Here is a 24,169-nt window from a genome sequence, read left to right on the forward strand (position 1 = left end):
TATACAGTAGAATGTTGCTTTAAATTACTCAGACTTTTACACATGAAAGTCAGGGCCAGATGAACCTTTTGTGGGCCTGGTGCCAAACATATTTGTGGGCCCTCATAGGGGCAAAGGAGCATGGCGTGGGGAGGTCGGTCCCCAGAGCAAGGGGCCAGCCAGGGGCAATGGCCTCGTCCAAGATTTCCTCCTCCTGGATCAGTCCACTCTCAACTGGCACACGAGCCACCGAAGTATCTACAATGGTCTTCGCAGTGAAGGTGGGGTCACTGCTGAGTATCACATCCAGCTCTTTGTAGAACTGGCAGCTTGTGGGTGCAGCACCGGAGTAGCGGTTTGCCTCCTGCGCTTTGTGGTAGGCGTTCCACAGCTCCTTCGATTTGACCCTGCACTGCGATGTGTCCCAGTCATGGCGCCTTCCTGTCATGTGTCATGAAATCCATCCATAGGTATCATAATTCCTATGGCTGGAGTGAAGCTGGGACTGCACTCCTCTCTCCAAATGCTGGTGAGGTCCAGCAGTGCCAAGCTGGTGCGTGGAGCAGGCATGGCCACCTGGAAAGATGCGCAGTTTCTGCGCACTAAGTGCTTGGCAGTGTGTACACCTCGGGAGTTACAGCACAGAAAGTTGCTTTACTGCATGGAAACTTGCCAGTGTAGACAGGGCCAAAATCATTGAACTTTGAAAGATATGAACAAAGACAGAAGCCATCTTTGGCATCCATCATTAGAAGACACACAAGGGAACACAGCTCTTCTAAGCTGAGGAATGTGGGTTGTTCAACCAAAGCGTGGGGAGGGGAGGAAAAGGAGGGGAGAGGCATTGAAGTCTCTGGCAATTAAGTACAAGTGAAAACCTCCTTGGGAAAAGATCTTTTGCCTAGAAAAACAAAGGAAGCCAGCATCTTGTACTTCTGTGGAAGGCCCTGACTGAGGGAAAGTGAGTTATTGGTGTGAAGAAGAATGATTGGTGAGAGAAATTATCCTGAACAAATTCAGTATCTCGCTAGATTAAGTTTTAGACCAGTGATACTGAGATCTCAGTGGTTCAGGAGCCAAATTAGCAATCAACATTACCCAAAAGAGCCACAGTAGTGTGAATTCATTATTTCATTTACTTCAGTACTATACCTTCATATTTAAACACCATTGCAGGGAAAATATTTAGTTTTTAATATATACATATATTATTCTCCCAGGAAAATGACTGAAAGTATTACTATTTTATCAGCTGCAATTGGTTAACAACATAGTAAAAGCATCCTGGCTGGTTAATAATTAAAATCACACCGTGTTTTAATATCATGTGCTGCAAAGAGCTGCAGGAGACACATTAAAGAGCCACTTTGCGACTCGTGAGCCTCAGTTTGAGTATCTCTGTTTAAACTTATATGTATATTTTCAATTTTTTTATTTTTTTGCTTGACACCCTTTCCAACTTTATTCCTTTTACTTGGTATCATTTAATCTATGTCATATTATTAGTTTGTTTGTTTTTTTACTATAAACCAACCTAGTGCTGTGTTTAAATGGAAGGGTGTATTTGCATCAGGTAAGTTAATAAGCTGTGATGCGCTTTCGCATCTTTAGAGGAACAAACTAATCTTATTCTCTCTAACTGTCCAGGAAAGGGCTGAACATTACATAGCATATGGTTCTGAGAAAATTCAGGACTGGGAGGGTGTTGGGGTCACTCTGCAAGACGTGATCAAAGCTGGTAGAGATCAGGGAGCATGACTGGCGTGTTGAAGGCAAGCTGCTGGGGTCAGAGTTGCTGGACCAGGGCTGCAGTTATACAGACACTCAGTGTATGCTTGTTGCTGACTGTGAACATCCCAGACAGGGAGTTACAATAGCAAAGCATGTGAGGCACCCAGGGTTACAAGGTAGACGGTGCTTCAACTCCTCATTTATCTCAAGTGCACCCTGAACCCCATGATAAGGTGGTTTACATTTTAGTTCAAATCTTTACAGGTATGCTTATGGCTGGAAAGTGACAAACTAGAAGGATTATTTTAAGTTTCTAGAAAGATGGGAGGGATAGAATTTGATACATATTAATATGTTCCATTATATGCATCCGAAGTGGGATGTAGCCCACGAAAGCTTATGCTCAAATAAATTTGTTAGTCTCTAAGGTGCCACAAGTACTCTAGTTCTTTTTATTAATATGAAAGTTACTCCAACAGTACAAGGAAGCATGAATGGTAATATTAGTTCGTATCTTTAATTTTTCCCTAAAGTCTTGCCTACACAGTTTTAGTTAAACTTGTGCAAAATCAGTAGAAAACCATATTTGGTTAACTCAATTTTTCTACTGATTTAGTTAAACCAGTGCAAAAACTGAGCATAGACCATTCTTAAGTAGGTGAATGCAGCTCTGTCATTCCAGGCATAAACAGATATATGCATCTTATTCCCACAGCACATGGAGATAATATTCCTCTTGATTTTTTTTTTTTGTTGATTCTCACTAAATCCCCACTGGCTCATTAGGATACTGCACCCAAGTTGAAACCCCAAGGCACGTTGTCACTGCTGTGGAGAAAAACTGGAGACTGGATTAAATTTATGAAATGAACTAAATGAAGCATTGACTAATTCAGATTAGCCCTGATGAGAAATTCTCTTTCAAACCATATCTCAGAAATAAACAGCTTAAATATCTTACTATTGTAGGGCACAGGCATATTTTAAATATCAAAGTTAATCACTGGGAAGAATCTGATGGACAGTAGTAGGCCCCCACTTAGAGAGGAAAAAATACAGTGTGACGGTACCTCCCATAAGGCTTTATGGAAATATGCTTAGAATGTGTTTTATGCTACATATGCCATGTAACATCTCAAAGGTTATGATCTACTGAATCTATTAATCCTATTTGTATGCATGTATCATTTTTGTATTCAAAGTTATGAATATTGGCTGGGTACTGCCTTGATTTCTAAATAATCTTAGTAGAGCATTTGGTCAGTTTCTTCAAAAAGGAATGTTGAAGTTAAGTACCGAATCAAAAGGCACTTAGAGGACAATGGACCTTGGAATGCTCCAATCCACATAAGAAGTCTACTTGAGGACATTCAAGGTAGCATGTGAACAATGGATGCTACCTGTAAAAACTGAGTCATGCATGGACATGTGACTTGCCCAGGTGACTCCTAAACTCCATCTTGGGCCATACCAATCTAATTAATGCAACTGTTTTCTAAACTATGTTGGTTTGAGCAGCATGAGAGTAAAGAAGTTGACTAACCCCATGAAATGTTGAATTCCTCTTTGAAACAAAATTAGGAGGAGTTTGTCTGAATCACTTTTATAGCAGATAAGACTGGTTAAAGGAGAAAGCTTCCAGCTTGCTAACATGTCCTGCTGACAAGAAAGCAAATAGAAACAATATTGTCCCCACCAGAATTCAGAAGGAACTCAAGGTTCAAAAGAAACCTGTGGCATCAGACAGATTCCATTGCTTGAAGGGTTGAAAATCTTTGTAGGAATACTACTTTTAGAAACAGGGCAGAGCTAAGAAATTGACATTTGTGAAAACCATCTGTAGACGTCCGGGGTGGGGCTCGTCCCTTGCAGGGGCGACCGGGAGCCAGGCCGCCTCACATCACGAGGCCGGGAAACCGTTCAGTCTGGCAAATCCAAGCCCTAGGTCGGGGCAGGGCAGCAAACAAGCAGTGGTTCAGGGGCTCAGGCCCTCAGGCAGGGCTGAGCCAACACACAGTAGTTCAGGCGCTCAGGCCCTCAGGCAGAGGCTGAGCAAACAAACAGTACTTCAGGGCTCAGGCCGGCGCTGAGCATTGGCTTAAGGGTAGGGGAGGAGGAGAGACTGCCACCCGGGGTGGGGTGGCAGGGGGGGAACACAGGCCCACCCACTCCATTGTGTTCCAGCCCGGGGCCCTGTCAGCAGCAATCCGTCTACTGCTGGGTCATTGGGGATCCTCAGCGCAACACACTGACATGGGTTCGGGGTCTACTATCCCCGGGCCACTTCTCAACTCCTCCTCCATGGGTACCTGCACGTCCTTAGCCTCGTCCGCCGTGTCCCAGACCATGGGCTCCTCAGAGCAGCTAGCGTTGGGTAGGTTGGGCGGCCTGTCCGGACCCTCGGTGAGGGGAAGTTCAGTCTGCTCCTCAGGATACCGGGCTCGGGGTAGGCTCGGCCAGTCCTGCTCAGGATACTGGGCTCGGGGCAGGCTCGGCCCAGCAGAAGCTCGGGCACCAGCGTCTGTCCTCTCCCGCAGTCGGACGGCAACTGAGCGCTGGGGCCGGGCCTTTATACTTCCTGTCCCGCCCCTTGACTTCCGGGGGGCAGGGACAGGCGGCGGCGGGGACTCCACCCACTCTGGCGGCTGTTCTGGCTCGTCTCTCGCAGGGGCGACCGGGATCCAGGCCGCCTCACTACACCATCTAAACAAAATTCCAAGATATTCTGAGTTGACAGATTCAATAAATCGGTCATCTCTCTGACACCCCTGCCTGGCTGTGCAAAGACTTCAACTTCGAAAAGGAAATCCACTAGCTCTTATGAATACCCATGCTCTAGATATGACCATTCAAGTATCAGGATGGTACCAGGAGCTTGCAGGTAGATGATATGAGCTACACGACCACTCTGCTACACTGTTTTAAGAACTGCTGTCCGACCCAATAAAGTGGCAGATTAGGCCTCCTTATTGCACATGGCGGAAGGAAAGATTACTGACCCTGTGAAGTAGCTGCAGTTCTTCAAGATGTGCATCCCAGTGGGGGCTCCACTTCTGGTACCCCCAGATGGAAGAGGGAACATCAAAATAGAGTCCAGTACAGAAGACAGAACTCCACTGCCAACTGCCACATCAGATCTAGAGGCATGCATCAAGGCACGGTGTTTGGCGAATGTATGTACTGTAGTGGCTCTGCAAGATTGCAAGTACCGGAATGTCCTTAAAGAGGGCCATAGACGCTGTGTCCTTGACCTTGTAAAGTACATCAGAACCCTAGCAGGAAACAGAATATTGGCAGCATTATAGCAAGCAATAATACACCCTGAAATCCACCTTGATAGTACTGGGGTAAAAATAGTGGATCCCTTAGATCTGTCTGCAATGAAAGTGAATAGTCTATTCTAAGACAATGTTTCTTGACTTTACCCAGGACCAGTTTGCTGCTTTCCTAGACTGTGTTAGCGATATCTCAGGGACCGATGCCGGTCCACAGACCAGCCATTGAGAACTGGAGATTTCCAAAATTGTTTGGTCCTATCTAGGTAGAAGGCCAATGCTCTTCTGATGTCTAAAGTGCAAAAAGAAGCTTCCTGTCTTGAGCAATGTTGGTTTGTTTGGTTTGTGTTTTTGGGGGGGAGGGAGAGAGAAGGGGAGAGAGACTCAAATGGATAGTCTGGTTCAGATGAAACTTTGACACCTGAGGCAGGAATTTAGGGTGTGGATGTAGGGAAACCTTGTTCGTCAAGAAAACTATAAGAGAAAGATCTGCGATCAAGGCCCTGAACTCTCTAACTCTTTGAGTCAGATGTAATGGCTATTAAAAAGGTCATATTTATAGATTCAATAAGGAACAGATTGCCATAGATCAGGGGGGCCAACCTGTGGCTCCGGAGCCACATGTGGCTCTTCAGAAATTAATATGCGGCTCCTTGTATAGGCACTGACTCCGAGGCTGGAGCTACAGGTGCCAGCTTTCCAATGTGCCAAGAGGTGCTCACTGCTCAACCCCTGGCTCTGCCACAGACCCTACCCCCAACTCCACCCCTTCCCCACCCCTTCCCCCAAGCCAGCCGTGCCCTCACTCCCACCCTCTCCCCCAGAGCCTCCTGCATGCCACGAAACAGCTGATCGGGAGGTGCAGGGAGGCGCTGATTGGCAGGACTGCTGATGGATGGGAAACATTGGGAGCGGGTGGTGGAGCTGCTGGGGCACTGACGACATATTACTGTGGCTCTTTAGCAATGTACATTGGTAAATTCTGGCTCCTTCTCAGGCTCAGGTTGGCCACCCCTGCCATAGAGTCATAACAAATTTCTTGTGAGACTTCTGAACCAGATTAAGATTCCAAACCAGAGTCCGGGCTTTTATTTGAGGGAGAGGTTCCCCAGTCCTTTAATTAATCTTATAGTTGTAGGGTGAGAAAACACTGAGACCCTTCCCAATAGGGAATGAAATCTGTTATCGCAGCCAAATGAACCTTGATCAAGCTATCTGAGATAAACCCATTTTCTTCAGTTGTAGAAGGTAATCCAGGATAAGTGAAAGTGAGGAAGATTGAGGTGTGAGTCATTGGTGTTACACTAATAGCTCATCTTTTCCATTTCTGAAGATACATACTATGGGTAGATTCTTTCCTGCTGTTTAACAACACCTGCTACACCTCTACTGAGGTAGACTCTCTCTGCCAATCATTGAGGAGCCACGCCCCTTGAAACAGTGAACTTCCAGGTTGGGATGAAGCATTCTCCCCACATTTTGGGAGAGATGAGGGGTGCACGGAAGACTGATAACTGGACAAGTTATCGGGGGGGGGGGGGTGGATAGCTCAGTGGTTTGAGCATTGGCCTGCTAAACCCAGGGTTGCGAGTTCAATCCTTGAGGAGGCCACTTGGGGATCTGGGGCAAAATAAGTACTTGGTCCTGCTAGTGAAAGCAGGGGGCTGGACTCGATGACCTTTCAAGGTCCCTTCCAGTTCTAGGAGATGGGATATCTCCATTAATTATTATTATTATTACTACTACTACTACAAGGAGATATCAAACAAGTAAGAGTACCATGCTTGTCTTGGCCACATTGGGACTATTAGGATAGCCCTGGCTTTGTTCTACCTGATCTTGTTAATCACCATTAGAATTAGAGGCACTGGGGAAAATGAACAACATAGGCCCTTTGTCCAAGATAGGAGGAAGGCCTCTCCCAGGAAATGGATGCCTAGACACCCTCTTGAACAGAAAAGAAGATACTTCTTGTTTGTGGCAGTTGTGAAGAGGTCCACTTCCAGACATCCCCACATTCAAAATAGGTCATTTAGGATTCGTGGGTCCAATTTCCATTCACAGTCCTGAGGAAAATGCCTGCTGCCGACATCAGCCATGGTATTTTGTACACCAGGAAGGTACACTGCCCAAATGCGAATGTGATGGACTATGCACCAATTCCATAACTGTATCGCTTCAGCACGCAGAGAGGTGGATCTTGCGCTCCACTGTTTGGTTGATATAAAACAGGGGTAGGCAACCTATGGCACACGTGCCGAAGGTGGCATGCAAGCTGATTTTCAGTGGCACTCTCACTGCCCGGGTCCTGGCCACAGGTCCAGGGGGCTCTGCATTTTAATTTAATTTTAAATGAAGCTTCTTAAACATTTTAAAAACCTTATTTACTTTACATACAAATAGTTTAGTTATATATTATAGACTTATAGAAAGAGACCTTCTAAAAACGTTAAAATGTATTACTGGCATGCAAAACCTTAAATTAGAGTGAATAAATGAAGACTCGGCACACCACTTCTGAAAGGTTGCCGACCCCTGATATAAAAGCCTGATGCAGGCTACACTGTCAGTCATGACCTTGGTACACTGTCCTTTGCTGAGAGGTGGAAAATGGAGACACGCATTCCTGATTGCCCTTAGTTCGAGTAGGCTGATGAAGAGACTGGTCTCAAGACTATCATCTGCCCTGGATTATATTAACATCAAGATGTGCCTCCATCCGAACAGCGATGCATCTGTCATTGTGGTGACCGTTGGCACCGGTCAGAAAAATGGAATGTCTGCCCTGATGTTGTGGTGATCTTTCCACCAGCCTAGGGACTCTTTCACCATAATCAGCAGAGACTCTGGTTCTTCTGACACAGGTAAGTCTTAAGTTCCTGAATTCTTGAAGTACTAAGTGCAGTGTTGGCACCATCATGGTCTCTCTAAAAGTGTACAGAACCAAGGATTTAGAATGCTCCAATGGGGCACGAACAGAGACAGATGATTAGATTTGTTACGGAGAGACCCGCCAAGGTTGGTACCAGTGAGAGATTTGTCTGACAGTACCAGTTCAGCTTGGAAAAGAGACGACTAAGAGGGTATATGACAGAGGCCTATAATATCATGTCTGGTGTGGAGAAAATGAATAAGGAAGGACTACACACTCCTGAACATAACACAAGAACCAAGGATCACCCAATTAAATTAATAGGCAGCAGGTTTAAAACAAATAAAAGGAAGTAATACCTCACACAATTCACAATCAACCTGTGGACTCATTGCCAGGGGATGTTGTGAAGGCCAAAACTATAACGTGGGTTCAAAAAATAATTAGATAAGTTAATGAAAGATAGGTTCATCAATGGCTATTGGCCAAGATCATCAGGGACGCAACCCCATGACCTGGATGTGCCCAATCTCTGATTGCCAGAAGCTGGGAGTGGATGACAGGGGACAGATCACTTAATGATTGCCTGTTCTGTTCATGCCCTCTGAAACACCTGGCATTGGATACTGGACTAAATGGACCATTGGTTTGACCCCAGCATGGCAGTTATGTTCTTGCGTTCTTACGAGCCCCAAAATTGAGGAAATTATTCCCCAAAAAGGAATACAGATAATTTGGTTTATATGAATCTTTTTACATCTATCCTGGGAGCTGGTGAATATTAAAGATTCAACAAAACCGTTAAAAATAAATCCAAGCCACGAAATGTCCAAACCAAACACACAAGTTACATTTTACACTTGATTTAAGGACGAGCAGCATACCACAGTATCAAAAACTGGGAAACTGCCAAATAAGGCCAACTCAGCCTGCACCTATGGAAACCAGGCATACAAAATATATTGTGCGCACAGTGGACCCTGTTCTCTCTTTACTCAAATGATGTACCTGCCATATCACATATGGACTTCACATTACATCTCTCTTGTACTTAATGTGAGAAGGCACTTATTCTGAAATTCAAAGGACTGCTTATTTTTCTGCACAAGTATACTAATGTTACTACTGTTAATCTTGTGCTCTTTTGACTGTATTAACTATTACAGTACTGTTTTAGCATCTAAAAGAATTTTTTAAAGAAACTAATCTAATTATTTTCCAGGTATGTAGAGGATTTTTAAAAGCACATTTAGAGGCTCTTCCCTTTAATCAGTTAAGCTTTCAGTATTTTTAACATTCTGCCTCTGGAATGTGTTTGACATTGATCTGCTTACTAGTTATCGCCTATCAACAATGAAAAGAGGATCTTTACACAATTCAGTCTCTCCCATTTTCTTCCAAATCCACTATTGTGAACTCAGCACTGGCATATTTAAAGAGAAGTCAAAATACAGAGCTACATCTAACAGATCAGACGGCCGAAGTCACGTTAACTTGAACGGTTGGTCAGTTTGCCTTTTCCTCTTCTCCATTTCAAGGACAGAATTCAGCAACACCTTAGCATTTGTAACTTGTGTTAACTACCCACATAAAGCTACATGACAGCCAATTTCTAATTTATTTTGTATGAATTTGAATTATGGAAAAATTTAAACATAATTTGAGGCACTTAAAAAAATAAAAATCAGTTACAAAATAAAATGTAAGATAAGAATTATGCCCCAAATATTTAAAAGGACACAGTCGTCAAAATACCTCTGAAAAATCTTTTCTGGATATAATCATTTGTAACACTTAAGTGTTAAGAGAAAAAAAATAGATTTTTCCATTTACTTTGCATATTTAGCACTAATTTGCATATTGTCAATTTCAATGTTTTGTCTATGTAGGCTCTCATCACCACAACATCTGGTTTCCTCTTCTGTGGGTGTTTCATTTAAAAGAAAATTGAGAATGACTATGCCCACAAAAATTGGTAGGGGAACACTGGAGCAGACAACATACCCTGAAGTTACTTTTAACTCTTTATAAATTGACCAATTTCCCATTGACCATAATCCTTTAATGCAATGTAATATTGCTTTAACGAGGTAAGTTTTTTCGAGGCTGCCACTGAATCATTATGGCCAAGTGATATTTTAGCTATACAACATTATTACACGTTTGCAACTTGCTTAAAATATTTTTCTATTATATAGGGTAGAAAATAAGCCACAAACTATACCAAAACAAAGAGCACACTTCATCCCCCATTTGTTAGGTCCATCCTCCAGAAGACTTCAGTGTTTAATACAATACAACCAGCATCAGGAAAAGAATAAATGTAAAGTTGTATACTGAATGATCTTATTGTTTCTACATAAGGGAAGGGGAGAGGGATAGCTCAGTGGTTTGAACATTGGCCTGCTAAACCCAGGGTTGTGAGTTCAATCCTTGAGGGGGCCACTTAGGGATCTGGGGCAAAATCAGTACTTGGTCCTGCTAGTGAAGGCAGGGGGCTGGACTTGATGACCTTTCAAGGTCCCTTCCAGTTCTAGGAGATGGGATATCTCCATTAATTATTTATTATTTTATTTATTTTTATTTACATGGGTTGATCAAAATATAATTCTACACAGGGACGAAACTGGAAAAAAAGAGGTGGTACTCTCCCAAGCTCCACCCACAATCTAAGTTTTGTCTACTTGTGACAGCAACAGGAAATACACAGTGATTTGTGCAGATTTTAACATAACTGCCCTTCTTTTCTGAGGTTAACAATTCTTGAGGTTTAACGTGTCATTTGGCTTCAGTGTTAATAGCTAACTGAATGGGAACAGGTCATGTCTCAGATACTTTTTGGAGTTGTATGTAGACACAGAGCTTACGTACACACACCAACATAACTACCTCAGTTCCAAAGTGATTTTGTTACTTCAGTAACTCCCTCTATTGTGAGCACAAATTAGTTTACAAGGATTTAGAAAACAATTTAGTCAAATCAGTACAATTTCCATGTGGAGACTAGGCCTCAAGTAGATGCAGCTTCCAGTTTAAGCAAACCACAGCAAACTTGCCCAATCTACCCTCTGAATCTCAAACTACGGAATTTCTTAAATTTTCAGATCTTTGTTCAAACATAACTCCAGCAACGGTAATAAACCAATCAAGCAAAGTAGACTGAGGGGACAACAGGAAACAAACATTAAGCTTTTTCAATAATACTAACAGGCATAACCAAATTTTAACTTAAATATGATTTTATTCAATTTTCAATCCGAAAACTTACCAAATAAGCACTGCTACAGTAGGTGATGTTAACCAACATTACAAAAGTCATTTGGAAACCTGATTCTGCAAGGTGTCAAGTTCCTCCTAATATGCTGAGCACTGAACCTCACCTTTAAGTCAAGGGAATGTGAGGATGCTTAGAACTTCAATAATCAGGCCCTAAGTTAGTAAATAACAGTGTATATTATATGTGAAATGAAGAAAAGAAAGGAAACAGATGGTTTTAGGTGAGGCAGGTGGACAGATCAGCATTTAAAAATAACATGGGAAAATGAGAAGTCCAGCACTGAATTCTGTATGCAAAGCAGCAAAACCTAAATGCAATATCCAAAAAATGTTATAGTGCAGAAACGTCAGATGAGCAAATGCAAGAAGGGTTGCAGGAATGTTTCAATTGTTTTAAACAGTATATTAGATATCAACTAAAACAAACGAATTCTAAAAATTAAGCTGTAGTTTTGCTTTGGCAAGGATCCTTAAACAGGTCCATATGCAGAGAGTGCTCAAGGCTGCAGGATCTAGTTTCTCATTACTTGGACCTGACTAATCTAAACCGACCCACACTAAAACAATAAGGCCTACTTTTTTTGCTTTTCATTTTAAGCAAAAGAAACCTTTCCCTTGCCCAGACAACCCCTAAATCACGTTAACAATGTACATATCTTTGTGCCCCCACTGTTGGACATATGCCAGTAAGAATAAATTAAATTAAGAGCACATAAAAAGGTAAATTTAGGCAGCACCATAGAAACAAGATCATTCTTTAAAGTTTTTAACATAACAAAACATTCTGAAGAAGTTCCGACAAAAAGGGGAGGCAAGGTTTTCATTCCCAATCACGGAGAATGCTGGAGAGCCTTGTGTTCACTACAAAACTGGATCATGTTACTCTAGAAGAGTAACAAAACACCTCTTTTCAAGTGCCTCTTGTGTAAATGCAGTCTAGCTTCAACCCCTTAAAAAGTTTTTAAAAACAATAAAAAAAGAAACGCTTCAGTTAGCATGAGAAAATGAGACTTTTTTAGTCATTAAAGAAGGTGCTCTGGTCTGCAACATGAATAAAAAAATCTGCTCTAAAAGAAAAATTAACAACAGGTGAATTTCATTCCCTAAACAAATAACAGGCTTCAAATCATTGCAGGGCAACTATCAGAAGATGCTATTTCTACCTTTAAATTTAAGTAAATTTAAATAGAAGGTATCAGTTCAGATGAGGGTCTAATGTTTCTGTTATAGAAACTATGTATATTGCAATAATTAAAGTATGGTTTCAATATTCACTTTCAAAGCAATCTGGTAATACTTCAAAATCAGGAATATAATACAGTTTGCACATTCAGATAATGTACATTCAGCTTTAAAACTTCACCTTACACATTTCAACACAACATCGATTCTGACCCCACAAGATATTCTTATGAATTCTTGTTCATATATTGTCTTGTGGGGGCAGAGTTAAGGCTGTCTGTGAAATGCGTAAGATGAAATTTTACATCTCAGTGAGAATACCAACTATAAAGATTACAATAGTGACTAACAAATATGCTGCCCTTTGTCAGTGTTTTACCTAGTCAAGAGAATCATGTCAGTTTCTCTGCTGGCCATACCTCAGCTTCCCTTCAACAGTTGGGTAGTTAGTTTGGGTTGGCACTGTGGCCAAATCTTAAAGTACCTTCTCCAGGGTAAACAAATGTTCAAATGAAAAAAAAAAGAACCCAAGTCCTTGATCTCCCTGGACCACAATCTTTTCCCCAGCTCTATGCAACCTCCTCCCTTAGATGCAAAGGAGAAGAGGGGGTGGGGGTGAGAGAAAAGAGACTTCCTCTTATCCTCTATGGAAGACCTAGGTTTGGACAAAGTAAACAATAAGCCAGGCTTCAAACCCACACTTTCATTTTTACTAGGCAACTTTTTGAACTGCAAAAAGAAGAACAGGAGTACTTGTGGCACCTTAGAGACTAACAAGGAAACAACATCAGATAAGAATGGGAACAGAGTGCCAGGTACCGCTTTACATTTATTTATTATTTATTTATTTGTTAGTCTCTAAGGTGCCACAAGTACTCCTGTTCTTCTTTTTGCGGATACAGACTAACACGGATGTTACTCTGAAACTTTTTGAACTGCTTTCACCAAATCAGTTCAAGGTCTTCCCTCCTCAGTGGAAATCTCCCACAGTGACAATCACCATCAACTCCAGGGCCTACAAACAGTCCTTTACCCCAAAACGTAAGGAATCTTACACACACCTTCCTGAAGTTTCTTATTCCCCTATCTGCCTGTATCAGCGGTTCTCAAACTTCATTGCACCGTGACCCACTTCTGACAACAAAAATTACTACATGGCCCTAGGACAGGTGACCGAAGCCTGAGCCCCACCGCCCTGGGTGGGGGGCCAAAGCCGAAGCCCAAGGGCTTCAGCCCCAGGCAGGAGGTTTGTAACCTCAGCTCCGTCACCCAGGGCTGATGCCCTCAGAAGGCTCCAGCAAGTCTAATCCAGCCCTCGCGACCCCATTAGAACAGGGTTGAGAGTCACTTTGGGGTCCTGACCCACAGTTTGAGAACTGCTAGCCTATATGCTTCATCCCTGGCTCTTTCCACCAAGCCTCTTCCCTAGCCTTGCCAAAGAGAGGGGTGGGTCTGAAGAATCTCAGCCAAACAGTAACAATTCTCCCAGTCAGATAAGGAAACAACATCAGATAAGAATGGGAACAGAGTGCCAGGTACCGCTTTACATATCACCAAGCTAGAGTTATTAAAACATGCAAGGATGCTGCCACAGATTTGGTGGAATGTGCCCTAATGCCAGTGGTGAAGAGATTCATAATAAGTTTGGTGTTAAAAGCCTAAGTGTTTCGTCCTATATAAGTAATACTGAGAGCCTCTGTAGAAGATCTGCTATACATCTAAAAAGAATGTTTACTGTGGACAATGTGCAAGACATTTAAATTAAGACAGTAATCATTAACATCAACATCAGGACAAAGGAATGCAAATGTGCAAGTTGATGGCTTTATGCTTTTAGCTTCTGGATTAACTGTTGGATTTTCATTTCCTATGGAACACAGCCTCAAAGATCAAATAATATGCTCTGGTAGGAAACCCAGCTTCCTAGCAGCTTGGGAAGGGGATTCTCAGCAGGGAGCTGGTCATGAATTCTCACTAATAGGCTCCCCTTCATCAACAGTGTCTACTAGACAGAGCTCGAAAGTTCCACTCACCACTGGAAATGGGATTTTCCACACTGGCGAGTGTTTGCTGCAGTCACAGAGCAGAGCTCTGCCACTCCACAGCAGGCCTTTCTGTGGAGGATCAGACTGTAGGGATCCAAAAGGCCTCATGACCCTCACAGAAATGAAGAGTAGTTGTTCACCAGTTTCCAATTGCTTCCCCTTTTTCTTGGCTCTGTAATAAATGGGAGTGAACAGCCCCTTCCCCTGCCTACTTGCTAATTCTTGTTCCCTGGGTCTGCAGGGAGAGTGAAGATCTTTCAAGTTAGGAGGGTGCATGGCTGGCTGAGGAGATGGTCAGAAGATAATTCCCATTGAGAAAATGTAAGGAATCTTGTGTCTTCCTGTAAGATGCAAGTAAACTCTGCTCCTGAGAACAATTTTCAAATTAAAATATTTTATTTAAGATTAAAATATAAATTTAATAGGATTCCACAAAAAAGAGAAGGCCTAACAATGCCTCAGGCTACTTTGCTGCTTTACTCTACAAGTGTCGTGGTTCCGGAAGAGTACTGAAAAATGAAGATAGGATGCATCCTATCTTCCTGCCCCTTATTTTCCTGCCTCAGGATCAAGAAATAGATACACCTTCTTCAACGCTTAGCCGAAAGGTTAGTCATAGCGATTGTTCGGCATTTGGTCCGCTCCTGTGCCGCTGCAAGGGCTTGACAGGTCAAGAGTCCAACGTTGGACAGACTAGATGCACCCATGTGTGGAGGTCTGCCTCTGGGCCGCCTCCATCCCTTGGTTGGTGGAATTTTATCCCGGATGTTACAAGCCACCCAGAGAATGGCATTCACCGGAACGTCTTGCGGCATTCTGGCAACATGGCTGAAAAGCGTAAGACACGGTCTGCAGGCAATGGCCCCAGTAGTCTGTCGACCAGAGAACCCATAAACATCTGTGTTACAAATAATGTCTTTTCACTTTATGCTCAATATATAATGTTGGCATTTTGTGTGGAAAGCCTCCAGCTTTGCCCAGTCTGAGCGGCGTTGTGTCCATCTTTCACAACTGTACAGCAATATAGAGAGAATACAGCTCGAATAGACCCAGAACTTAGTTGTCATGCCAAGATGATGCTGACACCATATTCGCTGTAAACGACCTATGGCAGACGCTATGATGCCAATTCGGTGAAGAACCCCCGTATGAGAGTTGGAGAAACTGGTGAGTATAGAACCCAAATACCAAAAGCTGGAGACTGCTTAAACAGTTTCATTATTCAAAGAGATTGGAGTCACGGGTGGACCTGATTCTAGGTTTGGCAGCTTTGTCTTTGATCACAAAACATGGAGACCAACCTTGACTGACTCCTCCATTTGGAGGAGTGCCTCACAAAACCTGTTGTGGCTCTGTACTAGAAGAACGTCATCAGCATAGTCAAGATCTGAGTGGTGAGAGATCACTGACTTTAATACCTATGGATCTTACAGAATACTGCATTATGAAATCCACTGCCCAACAAAAGAGTGCAGAGGCCAAGACACAGTCCTGCCTGACACCAGACACCGATTTGAAAGGTGCCAACATCCAATTCTCAAGATGTACATGGGCAGTGGTTCCATAATGCAGCTCACTAATAGAGTCCAACACAGTGGTTGGGACCTACGCCCTTTAAGGCCTTCCATAGCGTGACTTGATCAATTGAATCAAACACAGCCTTAAGATACACATACATTACATATAGGGGCTTCTTGAACTTGCGGTGTATTCCAACAACAAGCGAAGGTCCAAAATGGCGTCTAATCAGGACCTGTTCCTTGTAAAGCCTGACTGTTAGGGGTGATGCTTCTGATGTAGCAGGAGCTCCAAACGCACCAGCAGAACATACGCAAACACGCTCCCTGGCACAAACAACAAGATTGACCTGTAGCTCTTACATTCACTGCGCAGTCCCTTACCCTTATAAAGTGAGATCACAATACTGTTTTGGCTTTGCAAGGTTCCAGTTCCACACCAGGCAAAAAAAAAAAAAAAAAATGGCCAGAAGTGATTCCACTACAGGGTCAATAATGCATTTCAGCAGCTCCAGCGGTATGTCATCAGTACCGGCTGCGCATCCGTTTTTCAATTGCAAACAGTTCGCTTCACTTCATCCAATGTTGGTGTGTCAGTACAAGTGTCTTATTGCACATCTTAAACATCGGCATGGTCACCTCACTGTCATAATAGTCCGCCAAGAGCCTTGCCGATCAACTCCTCCCCCTTCCTCAAACAGCCTCCTGCATACCGTGAAATAGCTGAATGCAGCGGGCAGGAGGTGCTGGGAGGGAGGGTAAGGAGTTGATCAGCGGGGCTCCCGGCAGACGCTGTGAGGAGGAGGGAGCTGGCTAGTTTTTGACAGCAGTAGCCTCTTCTGTAGGTAAAGAGAATATTTTCTTCATTTCACTTTATTCAACTAGTTCAAAGTTAAGAAACCAATTGGGAGTTGAAAAAGCAAGAAAGTTTGTTTTCTTCTGCCAATCCATGAATAAGAACTAGAACAGGGGTCAGCAACCTTTCAGAAGCGGTGTGCCGAGTCTTCATTTATTCACTCTAATTAATTTAAGGTTTCACGTGCCAGTAATACATTTTAACGTTTTTAGAAGGTCTCTTTCTATAAGTCTATAATATACAACTAAACTATTGTTGTACGTAAAGTAAAAATATTTTTAAAATGTTTAAGAAGCTTCATTTAAAATTAAATTAAAATGCAGAGCCCCCCGGACCAGTGGCCAGGACCTGGTCAGTGTGAGTGCCACTGAAAATCAGCTCATGTGCCGCCTTTGGCACACGTGCCATAGGTTGCCTACCCCTTAACTAGAAGATGAGATCCACTAGTTCTAAAATCTTAAAGGACAAGGTCACTAACTACAGATAACATTTCCAGTAAAAGATATTACCTCACTCACTGCATCTGCGTTAAATAAATCAGTTTTAAATACAAAACATGTTTTGATAAAATATTGATAAACTTTTGTATGTATCCCATCACATTTAAGGGAATTTTATTTAACAGAAAAAAATTTAAAATGCTGTTTTTATGCAATTAAGCTTTATTTGGATGGAATTCAATTGACACAAACAGCAAGTAAAAAAACTAATCTAGTAAATACGAAACGCATCATTCACCATTTCTAACATAGTAAAAATGTAAAAATTAACCCGAATAAATGTAAGATTTACAATTGCTCAAATAAATGCGTATGTATATAAACACATACATACACAATGTAGCCTCTCAATTAGCAAAAATCAGCACTAGTTTAGTGTAAACGCTATATTTAGTCGCAAATCAACAGGTTCTAATGGTTACCAACCAATGAGAACCACATTTTTTCAGAAAAATTTTTTTTGCATGTGTACTTTTTAGTTAAAGTCGATTATTTAAATCAATGCACCCTGTGCTCTGGGTATGAATCAGGGTTCACTGAATTCATTGTATTGTAGTGGGGTATTGTTTGCAGGACCCCTGCTTCATTTGTTGCAGAAATTGGAGTGTGTGGAGTGAATGAGGCAAGGGATTGCATGAAGAGAAAGTATGATCTGGTAGTTAATGCAATTAAATGCGGCCCTGGGAATTTGGATTCTATCCCTGCCTCTGCCACAGAGTTCCTATATGCTGGGCAAGTCACTTGAACCAAACTTTTCGTAGGTGGTCATTAATTGTGTGTTCGTTTTTCTAGATGCTTGATTTCAGACCTTGCATCTGATTTGCAGAAATGCCAAGCACTCACATCTGCAACTGAAATCAATGGGAGCTGTGCTTTGAACATCGTGTTATATAATGTTAAGTACTCTGAAAAACCCGGTCTTAGGCATCTCAGTTCGGGTACTCCAAATCAGTGGCTTTTTTGCCCTAATCGCTCTATGTCTCTGTTTCCCACGTGTAAAAGAGGAGTGAGAATATTCCAACTCCTTGCCTAGCCCATCTCATTACTCCCTTCATCCAATCTTTCTCTGAAGCATGCCCAATGTGGACAGAATCTTCAGGGAATTTAGCTACTTAAGTCTCTACTGAGCATGTAGAAACTGGGAATTTTCAAAGGTTTTCAACATTGCTAAATTTGGAGGAGATTTTCATTGGGATGCTTTTTGCCACATCATGATACAAAGGCCATCCCAATTTCGAGTCCCTACTCCAAACACATAGGGTTCACAAGCTTGTCAAAGGTCACCAGAAATTTTTTAATGAGTCAAACAACATTTTTTCCTAGCCTTATTCTTGGAAATGGCTAAAACAGTTCAGCCTGAAGCAGACACCTGGCATGGAAAATTTCAGCATAAACAGTTAAAGTTTGGCAAAGTTATAAACAACTGAAAACAGGTTTTATAATGAAATGGGTCAAGCAAATTTAAGAGGTGGTGCTACTAGCCCCCACCTAGCATATAGTCCGAGAATGTAGATAGACACAAGTGACCCTGGGCAAGTCACTTCACTTCTATGCCTCACTTTTCCCACTTCTTAAATTGGAAATAATGATACTTGCCTTCCTCTGCAAAGAACTTTGAAATTGATGAAAATTCAGTCTGTAAGAGCCATGTATTATATCTGAGGCTAGTACCATTTCCCTAAAGTCCTTCAAGTTATCAGGAGAAACATCTATTCATAGCAAGATAGTTTCTAAAAACAATTGAGTAATAAGGCTAACGGTAAAATAAGACAGTGTTACTTGGTTATAATGGCAGATTCATCAATACAGCAATATATGGCAAATCTACCTAGCAAATGAGTTAATTTTCCTAGCTACACTGAATGACAGTTCTAACGGTCAACTGAATCATTTTTTCCACATGTAGAAACTTTAAAAAAAATGTAAGAAAACTGGAGTGCTTTTACTGCTTTATGCACGCTACAAGTCATGTAACAAGCTTGTATCAACCAACATTTATAGTTAAAATGACAATTCAGGCACTGCAACACTGAAGAGCTAAGAAGTCACTAGTTTTGTTCACATTCTTTACATTTAAAAACAAATACATCTGTTCCTTCCAATATTCTTCTGTAGGAAAGATGACTAAGGCTATGTCTATACTGTACATCTTACAAGGGCGTGGCTGTGCTCCTGCAGCTGCACTGTTGTAAGGTAAGCAATGTAACCACTCTGCCAGTGTAGTCAAAGTCTTAGTATGCCAGGTTTAGGTATGTCTATACTACATGCTTTACATGAGCCAAAATCTCAGCTGTACATGCCATAATTTCATTCTGGAAGTAAGCAACATCAAGAGAAATAATTACACCACATAGTAACCTTCTTTAAAAATCACAAACTGTTTACACAATATCTAACTCCAAACACATAAAATAAGCTTTATGGAACTAGAGGAAACTCTACCAGAGAGAACTGTCAGCATGTCTCCAGGCTTACTGCCTCGCAATTACCCGAACATATGGTGTCACTGAAGCTGTTCAGATCTTTTGGATTCATCAAAGTTACAGAAGCAAAACAGCTAGAGATACTGTCTTGAGCAGCAGTTTTCAAACTATGGGTCGGGACTGCAACGTGGGTCACGACCCCATTTAAATGGGATCACCAGGGCTGGCTTAGGCTTGCTGGGGCCCGGGCTGAAGACAGAGCCTCTCCACTCAGGGTCAAAGGCAAAGCTCAAGAGCTTCAGCCCTGGGTGGCAGGGCTCAGGCCCCCTGCTCGGGACTGAAGCCCTTGGGCTTCAGCTTTGCGCACCACCACCCCCCGCCCGGAATGGTGGGGCTCGGGCTTTGGCCCTCACCCGCCTGTGGCAGTGGTCCCCCCTCCTGGGGTTATATAGTAATTTTTGTTAACAGAAGAGGGTCGCAGTGCAATGAAGTTTGAGAACCCCAGCCTTGAATAATAAATTACTTAACAATACTGGCAATACATCACTCATAAAAGATACACTTCCAGTTCTGGATTATCTATGGAGGACACCTGCATGTAGTTCCATTGGGGGGGTGGGGGGAGAATTGTGTTTAGTCCATGACAGTTTGACCAGGTTTCTAAGGGCTAGTCTACACTGGTAACACTAGAGCGCCAAAAAAACACCTCCACAAAGGGCGCAGCTCCCAGCACTGGTACACTGTCTACACTGGCAATTTACAGCACTGAAACTTGCTGCGCTCAGGAGGATGTTTTTTCACACACGAGCGAGAAAGTTTCAGCGCTGTAAATTGCCAGTGTAGACAAGCCCTAATATACATTTCAAATGCTAGACCAGGGGTGGGCAAAATTTTTGGCCCAAGGGGCCACATCTGGGTATGGAAATTGTATGGCGGTGCATGAATGCTTATGAAATTGGGGGTTGGGGTGCGGGCTCTGGGGTGGCGCCAGAAATGAGTTCAGGGTGCAGGAGGGGGCTCTGGGTTGGGGTGTGGGGCAAATGATGAGGGCTCCGGCTGGGGGTGCAGGCTCTGGGCTGAGGCGTTGGGGGTGCAGGAGGCTGCTCTAGGCTAGGACAGAGGGGTTCAGAGAGCAGGAGGGGGATCAGGGCTGGGGCAGGGGGTCAGAGCACAGGAGGGGGTCAGGGGTGCAGGCTCCGGGTGGCGCTTACCTAAAACAGCTCCCAGAAGCAGCGGCATGTCCCCCCTCTGGCTCCTACACAAAGGGGCAGCCAGGCGGCTCTGCACACTGCCCTGTCCGCAGGCGCTGCCCCCGAAGCTCCCACTGGCCACGGCTGCCGGCCAATGGGAGCTGTGGGGGCAGCACTTGGGGCAGGGGCAGCTTGCAGAGCCCCCTGGCTGCCCCTTTGTGTAGGAGCCAGAGGGGGGACATGCCACTGCTTCTGGGAGCCATGTGAAGCGGGGCAAATCCCTGATCCTGCTCCCCGTCAGGAGTGGGGCAAGCCCCAGACCCCGCTCCTCAGCGGTAGCTTGAGGGCTGGATTAAAACGTCTGGAGAGCCAGATGCAGCCCCCAGGCCGTGGTTTGCCCACCCCTGCTGTGCTAGACTCACATGTCCATGATTAGTAGGGCTTATAAGCAAGAAAAATTATACAGGGAAGCTTACAAAATATACAAGAGTCATCTGACCCTTTTAATCCTGTATATTTAATAAAGCAGCCATACAGTAATAAGTACAACCAATGTAAAAACGTTAAGACAACAAAAAATTAACTGCGGAGCAAGCCGCAGGGGAAAAAATGTTTACATATCTATCCACCCTCAGGGCCCATCAGCTCCAAAATTAACTATATACTCCCAGTGCTTGATTAGTTTGAGTCATTTCTATTTTATAACTTCTATGCAAATAATGTTTTAAAGCAGAGGTTCTCAAACTGGGAGTTGGGATCCCTCAGGGGGTCGTGAGGTTATTATGTGGGCGGGGGGGGGTCACGAGCTGTCATCCTCCACTCCAAACCCTGCTTTGCCTCTAGCATTTATAATGGTGTTAAATATATTTAAAGGTGGTTTTAATTTATAAGGGAGGGAGATCACACTCAGAGACTTTCTGTGTAAAATGGGCCACCAGTACAAAAGTTTGAGAATCACTGTTTTAAAGCCTGCACTGTAAAAAGTTCTTTTTCCACTAAGCCACATGCCAGCCACCTCCTAAAAACCCCAAACCATTTTAGAAGCTTATACATATCTTTTGTTAGGCTCCAACCATAAAAAAAAAATCAATCAAACCAAGGTCTGAAATGCCAAAATTTAAGACGAACCCTTACTAAAACCAAACCTCTACCTCACACAGAGGAACAGCAAAAATAAAAATGTAGTAAAATAATTTGTGATATGCCCTATCAGAGGAAAGCAAGTTGTACCATGGTGCAGAAATCCTCCTACTTATTTGTGTAGTGATTATGAAACTGCCTGGAAGTTGAGATTCCTTTCACACACTTTCCCAATTACTGTCAGGTCTCCTCAATGCCCTCTCAATAAAACCTTGGGCCTCAACTCCCTGTTTTTGGTTTTACCCTGTTCCAGCAACATTACATCCTGCACAGCTGAAGTTGGGAACCTTCCACCACCACAATGGGCCCTGTGCCCCTCCAAACAGACCCTGGGCAGCTAAGCCTACGGCAACCCCTCTCCTGACTCCCCACACAGAGGGGCCCCGGGAGCCCCTCGCCCCCGCTACACATCCGCGCGCACGCAGCGGGGCCCCGCCACCTCCACACACAGCAAGACCCTACCTCTGCGCGCACCTAACCACGCACTGGGCGGGGGCCGGGGGAGCCCCCCGACCGCTGACCTCGACACCTGCCTCCCCCTCGACGTCCGCCCACCCCCCACTCGCCCTCCCCGAGACCGGGGCCTCCCGGCCCGACGCACTTACCGATCAGCCTGCGCACCTCCTCCTCGCTCATGTAGAGGCTGAGGCCGGGGCCTGCGGGGGAGCCCACGCCGAGCGGGTCGGAGCTGGGGCTCGCCTGGCTCTCGGCCCCCGCGGCCAGCAGGAGCAGCAAGAGCAGCGGCAGGAGATGGCGACGCGGGACCCGCCACCAAGCCGCGGGGCCGCCGGGCAGTGCACGGCCCCCGTCGCCCCAGGACCGTCCCGCAACCTCTGCCCCGCGGCCCCTGCCCCGACTGCCGGGCCCCATCGCTCCTCAGGGAGCGGACCCCGCCCGGCCCCTCACACGCCGCAGCCCTCCCCGCCGCTCATGCTCGATCTCCCGCCGGGCCGCTCGCTCCGCTCCCGCCGCAGGCCCCGCCCCCCGGGCCGGGCTCTGACCGACCGACGCACCGCCCACCACTCGCGCGCGCGCCACCTCCTCCGCTCCCGAGGGCCCGCACGCAACGCCCACCCTCTTCGCTAATGCTGCGCATGCGTCACACCGCGCCGGGCATGCGCATTAGCCACGCCCCGTTCCTTCTATCACTTCTTGGTCCCGCCCCCTGGCCCCTCCTCAAATGACCCCTCCATTACCCATTAATATGTCCCACCATTGTGCCCCAGTCCATATTCACCCCATTTAGGGTGACCAGATGTCCTGATTTTATAGGCACAGCACCACTATTTGGGAATTTGTCTTATATAGGTGGCTACTCCCCCACCCATCCTGATTTTTCACACTTGCTATCTCAGGAGTTCTCAAACTGGGGGTCAGGACCCCTCAGGAGGTCGCAAGGTTATTACATGGGTGGGGGTCGCTAGCTGTCAACCTCCACCCCAAATCCCACTTTGCCTCCAGCATTTATAATGGTGTTAAATATATATATATATATAAAGTGTTTTTAATTTATAAGGGGGGGGGTCACTCTCAAAAACTTGCTATGTGAAAGGGGTCACCAGTAAAAAAGTTTGAGAGCCACTCTACTATCTGGTCACCCTACCCCCATTAGCCCATACTCCCTCCCCTCCCCCTCTTTTCCACACAATTTCCTTCATACTACTCCTTTCTATCTTTCCTCTTGGCATACCATCTTCCCTTTCTGCTCAATTCCCTTTATCTTTTCCCAGGGCCCCACTAAGGCATAGGCACTATAGGCCCATGGCTAGGGTCCTAGCTCTTGGAGTCATATAGTCATACCAGAATCTCACCTTTCATTTAAAAAAAAAAGTTTTTAGCCTTCCTGGGTGGATAAAAAAGCTTGAAAATGGGACCAAAGTATAACTGATGCAGTCATACATATCTGCTTGATTCTGCAAAGAGAGTAGAACAATAACTCAGAGAGGAACTGCCCCATGCATAATCCACTTAGGGTGTTAACTCCAAGACCGACTGTTCTGGGGTGCCTGGCAGGGAACTCAGTATGGTATGGGAGAAGAAGGATGCAGCTGGCCTAGCTCAGTCCTCCCATGTGGATCACACTGGCTGCTGGAGTAAGTACTGGGGGGATTCCTTCTCTACCAGCTCTGAAGCGGGGAAGGGACCTCTGCTGTTCCTGAAAGAAGGGGAGCCTTCCCATCACT

At 44.4% G+C, this 24,169-nt stretch overlaps 1 protein-coding gene across 2 annotated transcripts in view; it reads right to left on the bottom strand.

Annotated features, from left to right (window-relative positions):
* RYK (receptor like tyrosine kinase) overlaps window positions 1-22,962 on the bottom strand; it is a 108,173-nt gene extending 85,211 nt beyond the window's left edge. For both annotated transcript variants that reach the window (XM_054039426.1, XM_054039425.1), the window contains exon 1: window positions 22,592-22,962. In XM_054039426.1, coding sequence (XP_053895401.1) covers window positions 22,592-22,856 — 265 coding nt within the window. In that variant the 5' untranslated portion in view covers window positions 22,857-22,962. The remainder of the gene's footprint in view (window positions 1-22,591) is intronic.
* Window positions 22,963-24,169: the final 1,207 nt, after the last annotated feature.

Source organism: Malaclemys terrapin, chromosome 9, assembly GCF_027887155.1.
Source record: "Malaclemys terrapin pileata isolate rMalTer1 chromosome 9, rMalTer1.hap1, whole genome shotgun sequence".
In the NCBI taxonomy this organism is placed as follows: domain Eukaryota; kingdom Metazoa; phylum Chordata; order Testudines; family Emydidae; genus Malaclemys; species Malaclemys terrapin.